The sequence below is a fragment of the Mirounga leonina genome, unplaced genomic scaffold, assembly GCF_011800145.1.
Source record: "Mirounga leonina isolate KUSES-001 unplaced genomic scaffold, KU_Mleo_1.0 Mir_114, whole genome shotgun sequence".
In the NCBI taxonomy this organism is placed as follows: domain Eukaryota; kingdom Metazoa; phylum Chordata; class Mammalia; order Carnivora; family Phocidae; genus Mirounga; species Mirounga leonina.
This window is the reverse complement of record NW_023270265.1, coordinates 41792177-41805122: the sequence shown is the minus strand read 5'-3', so window position 1 is coordinate 41805122 and position 12946 is coordinate 41792177. Positions and strand designations below refer to the sequence as shown.

The window sequence follows — 12946 nt, the reverse complement described above, 5'->3', positions numbered from 1 at the left end:
ATGATCTCCTCGTATGAAAGCCAGGGCTGTCTCCCTGGTGACAAAGATAAGACACAGGGAAGACGCACCATCCCAGACATTCCAGCTGCCAAACTATCAACTCTGAATGTCATGCGCGTGTGCACACATGTATAATGCACTTGAGAGACACCATGAGGACCATTCCAGTTCTGCATTTTGTCTAAAAAAATGTTGGAAAGGGCCTCTCACCCTAGATAGTGACACTAGAATGAATTTAGATGTGTCTACATAATAATTCAGAGATGGACATAATGAGATATGGTTTGGGTTCATCACTGAGTTTTGTCAGGAGACATATATTAATGGAAACCCAAATGAGGGGCTTCTGCAAGGTCAAGGTTCCCATCTAAATGTGACAACAAAGAGCCCTTCACTGCTAAATGGCACAATGCAGATGCAAGATGATTTTTGCCATCCATAAAAGCCATTTCTAGCTGATAATGAAGCAGGGCTGGGATCAAAATGGGAAAGCAAATTGCCTTGTCTCTGTCTTTCAAAAAGAATGTAATAAAAATGGCTTTCAAGTGTTTTGTTTTTGTCTCTGTGTTTATTTATCTATTTTTGTATTTGTATATATTTTCTACTAGTAGAACTGAAATACATCATCCATGCTGCTAATGTCTAAAGTATTGGTGAAAGTCTAATCAAAAGTGAAAAAATAAAATGTGCTGAGATCTTGAAGATCTTGACAAGTTGGTCAAACCTTGTGTCTTTTAGAGGTTCTTTGTACAGAGTGTCACCAGAGAAGGTGACCTGGCTGGGTCACGGATCTTTAGGGATTCAATGAGGCCCAGGATGGTTGTAGTGAGGCCGTCTTTGATGAGAAATCTCAGATATGCCATGGGCAAGCAGGGGCTAGAACTGCTCTAGAATGTTGCCAGGGCCCTAGCAACTGAGCCAAACTGGATCACCCCAACCCTGCATAATCACACCAAATACAGGCTGCATTGTCAGCATCTTTCGTGGACCACTTGGGATATTGTTAAAGACTACATTTTGAAATGAAACAATCAGCAAAGAGGAAGAAGGAAGCACTTTCATCCAGTTATTCCACCCCAGGCCCTGACAAGGAAGCCGGGATTGCTGGCAGTCCTCCTCTGGGAAGAAATGACGCTAAGCAGTGGCTGGGGAAAGAAGGGGATGGATTCCTGACACAAAACTCCAGCCTGCAGAACACTATGATGATTAGAAAGACATAATGAGCACTCACTTCTTGTTCATTTCCTGCCACCTGAGCACTCATACACATTCATGAGGGTCTGAAGTTGTGCACGGTTCACATAAACACAGGAAGGGGAACATATTTAAGTAACATGGGCAGTGCTGATATGGCTGAGTTGAAAAATGCTATGAACGCTTTAAAGACTCTTGTGCTTGAAGGGGCACCTGGGTGGCTCAGTCGTTAAGCGTCTGCCTTCGGCTCGGGTCATGATCCCAGGGTCCTGGGATCGAGCCCCGCATCAGGCTCCTTGCTCGGCGGGAGGCCTGCTTCTCCCTCTCCCACTCCCCCTGCTTGTGATCCCTCTCTCGCTGTCTCTCTGTCAAAAAATAAATAAAATCGTTAAGAAAAAAAAAAAGACTCTTGTGCTTGAAAATAAATATGATCTATAAGGATCAACACAATTCAAATTTACTAAATCAATTAGCAAATTTCCCAGTGATCATTAATTTCTTTCATAGTAGGTGGTCGTAGTGACATGGACCATGGTCATACATCTCAGTGATTTTTGTAGATTTCTCTCTTACTACACTGCAGATTTTTAGACAGTAATGTTCTTCTCCTTCTCCCTCCTCCTCCCCCTCCCTGTCCTCCTCCTCCTCCTTCTTCTTGTCTTTGATTCTTCTTACAATATCTTGCCCTGGACTTTGTGTGCCTGGTAAACAATGATGAAATGAGGAAAAGCATTTAGGCTGAGAAAGAGAAAATTCTTCTCAAAAAGACGGTCTTCTGGAGTAATGTTCAAGTAATGTTCAAGTGGAAGAGTTTGGGAATGTCCCCTAGAATGACCCCCTCTTGAAAGAGGAAGTGACATAAGGCAGGACAAAGAATTATCCAAGAGTAGCCACCATTATTGTGTGCCAGCTATGTACCAGTTCTTTCACTCATGTTGGATCTTCTCCACATCCTCCAGAGGTGGGCATTGTTATGGATCTCTTATATTTTTCAGGGTTGGGGTTCTTCCAGGATAAAGAAGGGAACACCACATCAAAAATTAATGATGTAATGTAATGTATGGTGACTAACATAACATAATAAAATAAAATTTTAAAAAATAAAATATTCAGGAAAAATATTAGAAATAAGTACACTAAATTAGAATTAATGAATATTCTAGATAATAGGATTCTGGATGATCTTTTCCCTTTATTATTCTGATTCATATTTCTCAACTTTTCTGTAACGTACAATTATTTGTTCATTTATCTCTTACTTTGCTCCCCAGAGGATTGGACATAGCTTAAAAAGTGAAAATAATTGAGTTAACAGGTGTTTTGTGTGTATAAATAAACATAGAGAAATAGGAAAAAAAAAAAAAAAGAATTTGCCCAGCCACTCACATTTAGTAGAGGTACAGGTTGTTACCCAAGCCCAAGAGCCCTGTGCTATTCCTTCTTTGGGCTTTGGGACCAGTTCTCTCCTCCATTTGACAAACTTGGGCTTACCTTACCTTGGGGATTTTTTTTTTTTCCTCTTAAATATCATCTTTGTCTGTTTGCCCTGTTGCTATTTCAGGAAGTGGTGAGAAACGGGAAATGAAATGTTTTCCAAATTCAATGCTGGGGTCAAGATGTCTGAAGAGAGTTGGCCATGAAGGCTGGTAGCATTTCAAAGAGAGTACTTTGTGTACTTTGAATGTGCTGTATTGATGTGAGGCATTGGTTCTCAACCAGGGATGATCTTGTCCCTTATTCCTACCCCCAGCGGATATTGGCAATGTCTAGAGACATTTTTTGTTATCATAATTAGGTATGTGTGCCTACCTTCTAGAGGGTAGAGGCCAGGGATGCTGCTAAACATCCTACAATGGCCAGGACAGCCCCCCTTGACATAGAATTATCCAGCCCAAAATGTCAATAGTACTGAAGTTGAGCAACCCTGGTATAATGTGGTGCTATGTTCCTTATATCTTTGGAAACTAGTTTTATTTGGCATTTTTTATTTTTCATAAAGAGGAGCACAATCAGTTACATATATTAGGGTAGGTTAAATTAATATATTATAAAGTATTCAAAAGACAACCTTAATTCTCTCATGTTTCTCTTGACATTTTTATTCAAAATGATAGAGAAGCAGGGTAGGAAATTAAGAGAGTATAGGGGTCTCCTCATAACTTTTGGTCTTTACAGTATCACTGCTATAAAACACTGATAACAGGGGTTAGTGAATATTTGTCACGACTCACGGCTGCTCATCATCTGCTTGTATTTGGAGAAATTCTTCATTAAATTCCCAAAGTGGAGGTCAGACTCCAAATTCCCAGAATACTTTGCAATTAAAACTCAGGTTTGGCATCCTGGCTCTGATGCACCCAGATGAGACTTGCATTCAGACATGAATGACCCGAGGGAAGGGGGCCTCATTTTGTTGGATAGAGTGCAGCAGAGGCGCCTGGATTTTAGGGACAGTGATGGCCACAAGATTGCGTTCCTAACGTGGAAGTGGCATTGGTGGAGGTGACAGAAACAGTGGCAGCAAAACTGTATATGGGGCTTTCTTCACCAGTGATGGTTTTGGAAGCTTAGCCTTGAGGCTGGTTGACCAGTTCTCCCAACAATTATGTGGGCTAGCTGCCATTCTTCTCTACGTACACCAGCGAGTGGGCTCTAGTGTTTGCAAGGAGGAACTCAGGCTGATGCACAGAGTTTATCAGGGCAGCGTTATTTGAAACCTAGGGTCCTTTACAAAGACTCTTTTGTTTCAATAACGTTGTGAGTTTTCAGTTTAAAACAAAAGGCAGAAGGTTCTCCCGTCTTGATAGCCTCTAGATGTGGGGCTTTAGGACTTTGGTAGCAGGCAGAAGAGGTGGCAGCTGGAGATACAGGGAACTACTTCCTGGGGGAGCCCTGCTTGAGGAACCAGACAGCGTCACACTCCAGACCTAGAGGAGGTGAAAGAAAACTGGAGGGATTGAGACATCACCTCCTCCCCCAGCCAAGGGGGCAGCTCTTGTTTGCTGTGGCACAAGCTTTGCTTAGAGAAACCTTTTATATAGTATTTCAATTTTATGTGTTGATCACCTTTTCAGTGTGTGTTGTGAGGAAAGTTTTATGTCTATCTGAAAAGGTCCTTTGCACTTATTTCTTTAAGTATTTGGATAGTAAAGAAACTTATCCAGAGGTGGGTGTAGGGACAGATGCAAGAGTGCCCGTCAATATGGAGTACTTCAGTGCTTCTCTCTATTCTTATTTCCCTGATAGCTAACTCAAGGTCTTATTTTTATTTTTTAAAGATTTTATTTATTTATTTGAGAGAGAAAGAGAGAGTGCGAGTGAGAGAGAGAGAGAGAGAGAGCACAAGCAGGGAGGAGAGGCAGAGGGAGAGGGACAAGCAGACTCCCTGTTGAGCAGGGAGCACAATGTGGGGCTTGATCCCAGGACCGTGGGATCATGACCTGAGCCGAAGGCAGATGCTTCACTGACTAAGCCACCCAGGCACCCCTCAAGGTCTTATTTTTAGTTGAGTGCACAATTCATTATTTAAAAAATATATAAAGAAACAGCTTTATAATGAGATATATAAGTCTGGAAAGAACTGGAAATCAGGTCTCAGGGATAGCTAATTTACTAAAGCCACAGGGTTTTTCAGTTTTAAGACTGAGTTTCCTAGAGTAGCACCTAGGATTGTTTTCATAGTTTCCTCACCTAGCTAACTGTGTCTAGCCAATTCTGCCCTTGACTGTGAGTTCTTTGAGGGCAGGAATATATCTTACTTACACTTCTTTCTCTCACTCAGGGCACCTTGTCTACCCCTTCTCACATAGATGTATCACAAATATTTGTTGACTTAGCAGGTTTCATTGTTCCCTTTTCTCTTGTGGCAGGGAAGAGGTTCCTACTCCGCCCCAACGTCGTAGGTAAATAGGTGACTCTGGGGGCTCATCCACTCCTTTCCCCGGAGCCCAGATTAAAATGGGTAGAAGCAAGATGTGTGCCCCACAGGCCACTGCAGAGGGCACAAGGCTATTTGGGGCTCACTTTTGATTTTGAATAGGCTGAGAAGAAAAGCCCAGCCAAGGACTGTTTCTGGTCAGCATAATAGCTTTTAAGCCTCCATTCTGTTTGGGCAAAGTTGTGTTGGAGAATTTAAAAATGACTAGGGTGTGCACTGACAAAGCTGGAAGTGATAATTGATATGTCTGGAGTCTGTGATGAAAAGCACTTTCTCAAAGTGATCTAAGGGAAACACTTTTTTTTTTTTTTCCCTTTAGTTTGTAATGTCATGTCAGTTCTTACACTGCTGGGCTCAGGTTGTTGTCTTCCGTATGCAACCAGCCCTGCCATGTTGAGGTGGCCTCTAGATCTTCTGCACAGCTCAGCCTGGGGAGCCCGGGTGGGGCAGGGGATCCTGGCTCTTGGAATACACACAGGACAGGCTTAAAAGAGAAAACTCTCTTCTGGGGGGCATCTATTTTGTTATTGCCTGGACCTAGACAAGTCTCAAAAAATTGCTGTCGCCCGACTAGTAATTAAAAAAAAAAAAAAAAGATCCCTAGTGGTTTCTCATATGATTGGGCTAACTGCAGTATATCAGCATGAACTTAGCTGGCATAAAATTTTCAGATCCCTTAATCCAGTTTCTCAGAATTCTAACTGCGGTCCTTATCTCTGTTGTCTCTGTCTTCTGTTTTCTATATCCTGTTGCCTCCTGCCACCATAAAGCAAATACCATCTCCTGAAGTTCATACGGCCCATGGTTTTATCTCCTACATGGGATCTAAGCAAGGGACATTTGGGGTGAGCCATAAAGATCTGTTTAGCTTAGGGGCACCTGGGTGGCTCAGTGGGTTAAGCATCTGTCTTTGGCTCAGGTCATGACCCTGGGGTCCTAGGGGCTCCCTGCTCAGTGGGGAGCCTGCTTCTCTCTCTCTTTCTGCTGCTCCTTCTGCTTGTGCTCTCTCCCTCTCTCTCTCAAGTAAATGAATAAAATCTTAAAAAAAAATAGATCTGTTTAACTTAAACATAATAATGCTAGGGTTGCCCTTAGATTTGTTAGAGCTTCCCTTGATAAACCACAACAGCAGAGGGATTCCTATATTTATTTAATCCCATTTGAATCTACTTGTATTTTCAGTGTGTGTAGGTGCATCTCTCATTCATTCAGAGGCAGTAAAGTAGTGAAGTACTTTGGCTCCAGAATCAGGTGAATCTAAGTGGAAGTTCCGGCCTTGCTACTTATTAGTTGTGCCATTATTCAACTAGCCTTGAAGAGCCAGTTTCCTCATCTATAAAATGGGTATAATAAGAGTTCTGAGGCGATCAAGTGAGATAAATATGTGACGTGTGACGTACTTAGCCTAGTGTCTGGTATGTAAAAAGCCCTCAACAAAGAGTGGCTATTTTCATCCATTCAATCAAAAGAAACCTGTATTGGGTATCTGCAGGGTTCAGGCATGTTGTAGGTATCCACAAAGAGTTTACTGTCATGGTTGGTGGAGACAGGGGGCTAAAACACTTTGAAAAGTAGAAAATAATAAAGGACAGAAAGATCATGAAAGGGAAAAGACTTTGAGGACAGGATAATCTTTGAGTTGGGTCTTGTGGGATGTGAAGAATGTGGAGTTGAGTGGGGACCAAGCAACCAGCATGCTAGAGAAAGGGAACAACCCCTGAGAGAGTTATTGGACAGGAATGGTGAGAACATGTTAGCATCCAGTTTGGCTTAAACATCTATCTATCTATTTATCTATCTATCTATCTATCTATCTATCTATCTATCTATCTATCTATCATCTATCTATCTATTTTGGCAAATGACCAACTCTCTTGTCTGGAAGGTGCCCCGATGGTGAACTTCCAAATACTGACATTTGCATGCAAATATTGAGAAGGTTGTCTTTTTATTATTTTTAGTATTATGTATCAATGATAGCGACCAGAATGATGGCTCTAGTTATGGGTCCTAACTACATCCCAAATCCTTTTTCACCTTCATTAGCACAATTTCCTCTGCTTAAGATATTTTGAAGCAAAAGTGTGCCTCTGCTCATGGGTGCATATAACCCTGTGGGTGAACATGATGGGAAACATTACCAGGTAAAGGATTAGACAGGCCCAGATTATATTTCATTCTGATGTTTTTTCTCCATATCATATTGGCTTTAGCTATATTGATTATAACTCAGGGAGTGTGTGGGTTTAGAATAGATACAGTTGCATCAGATTGATTGCTTTTCTTCTGATGTTGACTTTTCCTCCTGTATGAGTGAATCACTTGAATTTGCAGGGTGGACTAATTTTACTTCTTTCCAGCCTAAGCGGGGTATCTGCAGCTAAGAGGACAAAGGACAAGAGCTTACCAGGGAGGGGACAATGAGGGGATGAGATAGTTTCAAAGGAGGGAGGTTACAAAACCTCCTTCCTTGATCCCCTCCCCCACGGTGGTGCGCGTTAATATGCATTTCAATGACAACTTAATGCTACTGGCGGTTTTATGTAATTTTTAAGCTTCTCAAATGTTTGTTACTTTTGTTATCCTTGTGGAAATCCTACAATCACTAGATTATTTTTAATCCTAAAATGAGGTAAGGAGGCCTGGGTGTGTTTATGTAGGAGGAAGATGGTAGGATCCCAGTCCTGGAACTTGCCTATTGTCCTGGAACAATCAGGCAGATAAAGGATAGGTCCTGGTGGCTGAGAAAGAAAGATCAGGGGCGCCTGGGTGGCTCAGTCAGTTAAGTGTCTGCCTTCAGCTCAGGTCATGATCCCAGGGTCCTGGGATGAGCCCCCAGTTGGGCTCCCTGCTCAGCGGGGTGTCTGCTTCTCTCTCTGCCCCTCCCTCCCGCTCGCGCGCGGGTGAGCGCGTTCTCTCTCCAACAAATAAGTAAAATCTTAAAGAGTGACAAGGGTGAGTAGGGGAGTACTGGGGGCCAGGTATTGAAGTGTGCCTGTGTAGGGTAACTGGCATGAGGGCAGTATTTTCTGACTTAGGGAGGTAAGACAGCGTCGTCATTGGCACTAAGTGCGGTGACCCACAGCAGGAGCACCCTCCTCCGACCCCATAGGGACCCCTGCTTATTTTCCTTCACTCCACGCTACTGCTCTCGAGTCGGCAGCCCCCAGCCCAGAAAACAGGCGGTGAGGCAGCTGTTTGAACAAGGCCAGGTCCCTTCTCTGAAAGCGTCGGACCCAGAGAGGGGCGGGAACTCCTTAATTGTCCTCCCCCGGGACCCACGCGCCGCACCGGAGGGGGGGAGGGGAGGGGTGCCGCTGGAGCTGTCCGCTGTTCTGAACTCTGTTACTTGGCTGGATTCGCCGCTCTCCAGGCACGCCGCAGCCTGGGTGAAGGGCTCAGGGGGTCCCGGGAAGGGCGAGGGCCTGAAGGTCTGCGGCGAGCTCCAGACTCTCAATTTTAAATCCCTGCCAGAACCTCCTATCCACTCCAGCCTAGACTCTAAGCAGGGTCCCTCTAAGCAGCCGTTAAGGACGGGTCCCTCATCTCTCCCTCACATCCCGTGGTGTAGCTCCAATCCCCCACTCCACTTCTTACCCTGCTTCAGGTCATCCTGAGAGCCTAGCGCTTGACGCCGCTCCTCGCTCTTCATCCGCCGCTCCCTCCTCCGGAGCAGGACTCTCCCAAGGCGCAACAAGCTCCCGCATCGAGATTCTCCCTCGTCCCTCTGACCCAGGTTTGTCTGCCCCTCCTCCCTTTTCTGTTTCCATCGTCTTCACACTGTCCTTCTACCTAGTTGTCTAAGCATCGACTCTGGTGGTGCGCGCTCCGCCCCCATTTTTCCATACAAGGGAGCGCTGAAGTGGGGGGCGGGGCGGAGGGGAGGCGCTCCAGTCCCTCTCAAAAACTGCGAGCCCACTGGGAACCCCTGAATCTGTTGAGCTCCCGCGGAGAAGCGAGAAGCCTGCGCCGCCGTCGTGGGCTGAGGACCGCGAGGGGACAGCCGGGATTCGGCCCCTCATTCCGCGGAGCGTTTTCCCGCCCACCAAGCCCTACTCACCAGGTAGGACCATGCTTCTGGGTCTGACCTGCGTGGACTGCCAAGGCTCTACATTGAATAGGAGGCGTTTAAATAACCTGTGCACACGTAATCTCCCATAGATTTATTTTTATATAGGGGGGATGACAGCACTTCTGATTGTTGTTATTTATTTTGGCCAGTTATTCTAAAGGGAGTATTTGGGTAATTGAGGTGGGGGAGGGAGGCACGATTGGTGTAGGAGGGATGGATGGACAATGGGAAGTGACGGGCTTTGATTCTCTTTGGACAGGTGGCCATGGCCTCACTGGCGACTCAGGGCCCCCCGGTCCCTGACTTCTTTTCCGGGTTGCCACCGGCGGCCTCAACTCCTGCCAACCAGAGCACGGAGGCCTCGGCGGTCAATGGGTCGGCGGCTGACCCAGGCGCTCAGGCCGTCACGCCTTTCCAAAGCCTGCAGCTGGTGCATCAGCTGAAGGGGCTGATTGTGCTACTCTACAGCATCGTGGTGGTTGTGGGGCTGGGGGGCAACTGCCTGCTGGTGCTGGTGATTGCGCGGGTGCGTCGGCTGCACAACGTGACCAACTTCCTCATCGGCAACCTGGCCTTGTCCGACGTGCTCATGTGCACCGCCTGCGTGCCGCTCACGCTGGCCTACGCTTTCGAGCCACGCGGCTGGGTGTTCGGCGGCGGCCTGTGCCACCTGGTCTTCTTCCTGCAGCCTGTCACCGTCTACGTGTCGGTGTTCACTCTCACCACCATCGCGGTGGACCGCTACGTCGTGCTGGTGCACCCGCTGCGCCGGCGCATCTCCCTGCGCCTCAGCGCCTACGCGGTGCTGGCCATCTGGGCGCTGTCCGCGGTGCTGGCGCTGCCGGCCGCCGTGCACACGTACCACGTCGAGCTCGAGCCGCCCGGTGTGCGCCTCTGCGAGGAATTCTGGGGGTCTCAGGAGCGCCAGCGCCAGCTCTATGCGTGGGGGCTGCTGCTCGTCACCTACCTGCTCCCCCTGCTGGTCATCCTCCTGTCTTACGTCCGGGTGTCGGTGAAGCTGCGGAACCGCGTGGTGCCGGGCTGCGTGACCCAGAGTCAGGCCGACTGGGACCGTGCGCGGCGCCGCCGCACCTTCTGCCTGCTGGTGGTGGTCGTGGTGGTGTTCGCCGTCTGCTGGCTGCCGCTGCACGTCTTCAACCTGCTGCGGGACCTCGACCCGCACGCCATCGACCCCTACGCCTTCGGGTTGGTGCAGCTGCTCTGCCACTGGCTCGCCATGAGCTCGGCGTGCTACAACCCCTTCATTTACGCCTGGCTGCACGACAACTTCCGTGAGGAGCTGCGCAAGCTCTTGCTTGCCTGGCCCCGCAAGATCGCGCCGCACGGCCAGACCGTGACAGTCAGCGTGGTCATCTGATGCCGCCGCGCCAGGGCTTGGCTGGGGAGCTCCACGTCCACTCGTCTCGAGGGTACCCACCTGGGGCCGGACTGGAGCGCTTTTTCCCAGCACCAGGGCTAATCCAATACGTGGCAAAACCTCCAGCTTAGGCCTCTTGTCCAGATGTCTTGCCTTGTCCTTATGTCTATGTAAAATGTGAAGTGGGCTTTGGTGGGAGTCTTGTGCTTTGCTTGGAAGAGGCCAGGGAGAGGGGAGAGGATTTTTTATTTCCTCTTTATGCCCTTGAATGCCAAACAAAGCTCTTTCTCCTGGTTCACAGCAGTAATTCAGAACCGTGGCTGTCTTCCTTGCTTTCCCTTCTGCTTGCTCAATGGTGAGTTGAAGGAACAATGGGGGTGAGATTTAGAATGACTGAGTTGGGGTTGGTGAAGCTTTTCCGGTTGCCTTTTAAAAAGGACTCAACTGAGCTGTCATACCTGATATTGATGAGTCAATCTGAATCCATTAATTCCTAGGATTCCAGGGAAATACGTATTACAAATCTATATCTGGGATTTCAGCATTTCCTGAATAAGACCTTTCCACACCAAAAGGGTTTTACTTTGAAATTCACTTGAATTTATAGCACAGAACCACTCAGGAGCCACCTTTCAAAAGGTCTTGCTATTGTTTCCCTCCTCCTTATCCCCTAACTTCTATTTGAAAATGATAAGATGAATTAGTCAATGAAGGGGTAGATATACAGGGATAAAGAAGGAAAGGTCCAAATCACTTAAGGGGGCATGTAACTGTGCATGGGACAGACATCTCTGTGTGTGTTTGTGTATACACACCCAGTGTTTGCCACAAGGCAGGTACACAGATATTTGGCTTTCTGAATATTCAATGTAAACCATGTTCCAAAGCATTCTCTTGCATTCTCTAATTGCTCAGTAGCAACAGTTCAACAGCTGTCATCTGACTGCTCAGCACCTGCTCGGTGGTGACACGCTTGGAACACAATCAACCCAGAATGCAAGGACTGGGAGAAGTTTACTTAAAGCCAGAACCAAAAAATAAACTACCACCCAACTGCAATCAAACATTTCATTCCTTCCAGGCCTAAGGGGAGAGATGAAGGCTGTTGGGCCATGATACCAGGCTGATAATCCTCACCTTCACCTCCTGAGAATTTTGTATATGAGGCCAGTGCCCTGGGACAAGGGTTTTCACATTGCTGTGGGAGCAGTGACTGGACAATGAGGGTGAGAGTCTTGGGAAGTGATGCACGATATCCACCTGTCAGATCAGCCCCTGAGCATATAGGGCATGAGCTAGTGCAGCAACTGCAAGTCCATTATCATCTGTAAGACTCCAGTACCACCCTAGCTCACTATACAGTAGAATTAACTTCTCTCCTTATCTTACTCTCTAAAATGAGCTCATTCACTCATGAAAGTGTGCCCTGAAAGGAAGGGAAAGAGGGGAAAGACTTGGGGATGACAAGAATTAAGTCCTATCACTCCAATGCCAGCAACCACTGATGGGAGAGTAAGAATTCCTGGTTGGGCTAGTTAGCAATATGTATCTTTAGTAGTTATATAGCCAGACTGTTCGCAGCATGGGGGAGGGCAGGAAAAGCCTGGCTTGGGAGAAAGAAAAAAGCAGGTTAACTTGGGAGATGCAAGTTACCTTTGGCAATGGCACAAATAACTAACTTTGAGCTTCATCTGTGGATGTGGAGAACAAAGCTTATGCTCTAATAAATGTAGCCCACCAACAGCATTATGTCACTCCCCCGTTCCAAACGAGCTCATCCCCCAGGCATCCCGGAGGCTGACTCCTGTGCTTCCAGCAGCTCTATTACTTGGGAGGCTCAAGGCCAGACAGGCATTTCATGTTTCCTCAGAGCATTCTTTTGATGGGGATGTGTGGAGAATGGAGGGGATTGGGGAAAGGCTGGATTAGTTGGGGGAAGGATCTGATTAATTGTGGTTTCAGTTTTGGAAGGCTTAAGTCACTGGTTCTCAGCTCTCGCTGCTCCTAGAATCAGTTGGAGAGCTTTCAAGAAACATCAGTGCCTAGGTCCTATCCCCAGAGGGTCCAACTGATTTGAGATGGGACCCAGGCCTCAGCATTTTTCAAAGCACTTTGGGTGACTTTAATATGCATCCAAGGTTAAGCCCCTTAAGAATTATCCTCTAATGAATCTCAGCAACATCTGAATGAAGATTTGATTGTACCTACCAAAGGTATTATGAATTTGGAGTTGAATTCTGTCAGGTTGTTACATGCTACACTTGGGGAATAATATTCTTTTAGCCTTCAAACCAGTATTCATGAATCACACAGAGGCAAATCCGTATAATCAAAATATATAGGTATTCATTCAACAGTTTCCTTA

General features: G+C 46.7%; 1 protein-coding gene across 1 annotated transcript; it reads left to right on the top strand.

Annotated features, from left to right (window-relative positions):
- Window positions 1-9468: 9468 nt before the first annotated feature.
- PRLHR (prolactin releasing hormone receptor) lies at window positions 9469-10581 on the top strand. Its single transcript, XM_035020918.1, has one exon. The coding sequence runs from the start codon at window positions 9469-9471 to the stop codon at window positions 10579-10581; it is 1113 nt and encodes a 370-aa protein (XP_034876809.1).
- The last annotated feature ends 2365 nt before the right edge of the window (window positions 10582-12946 follow it).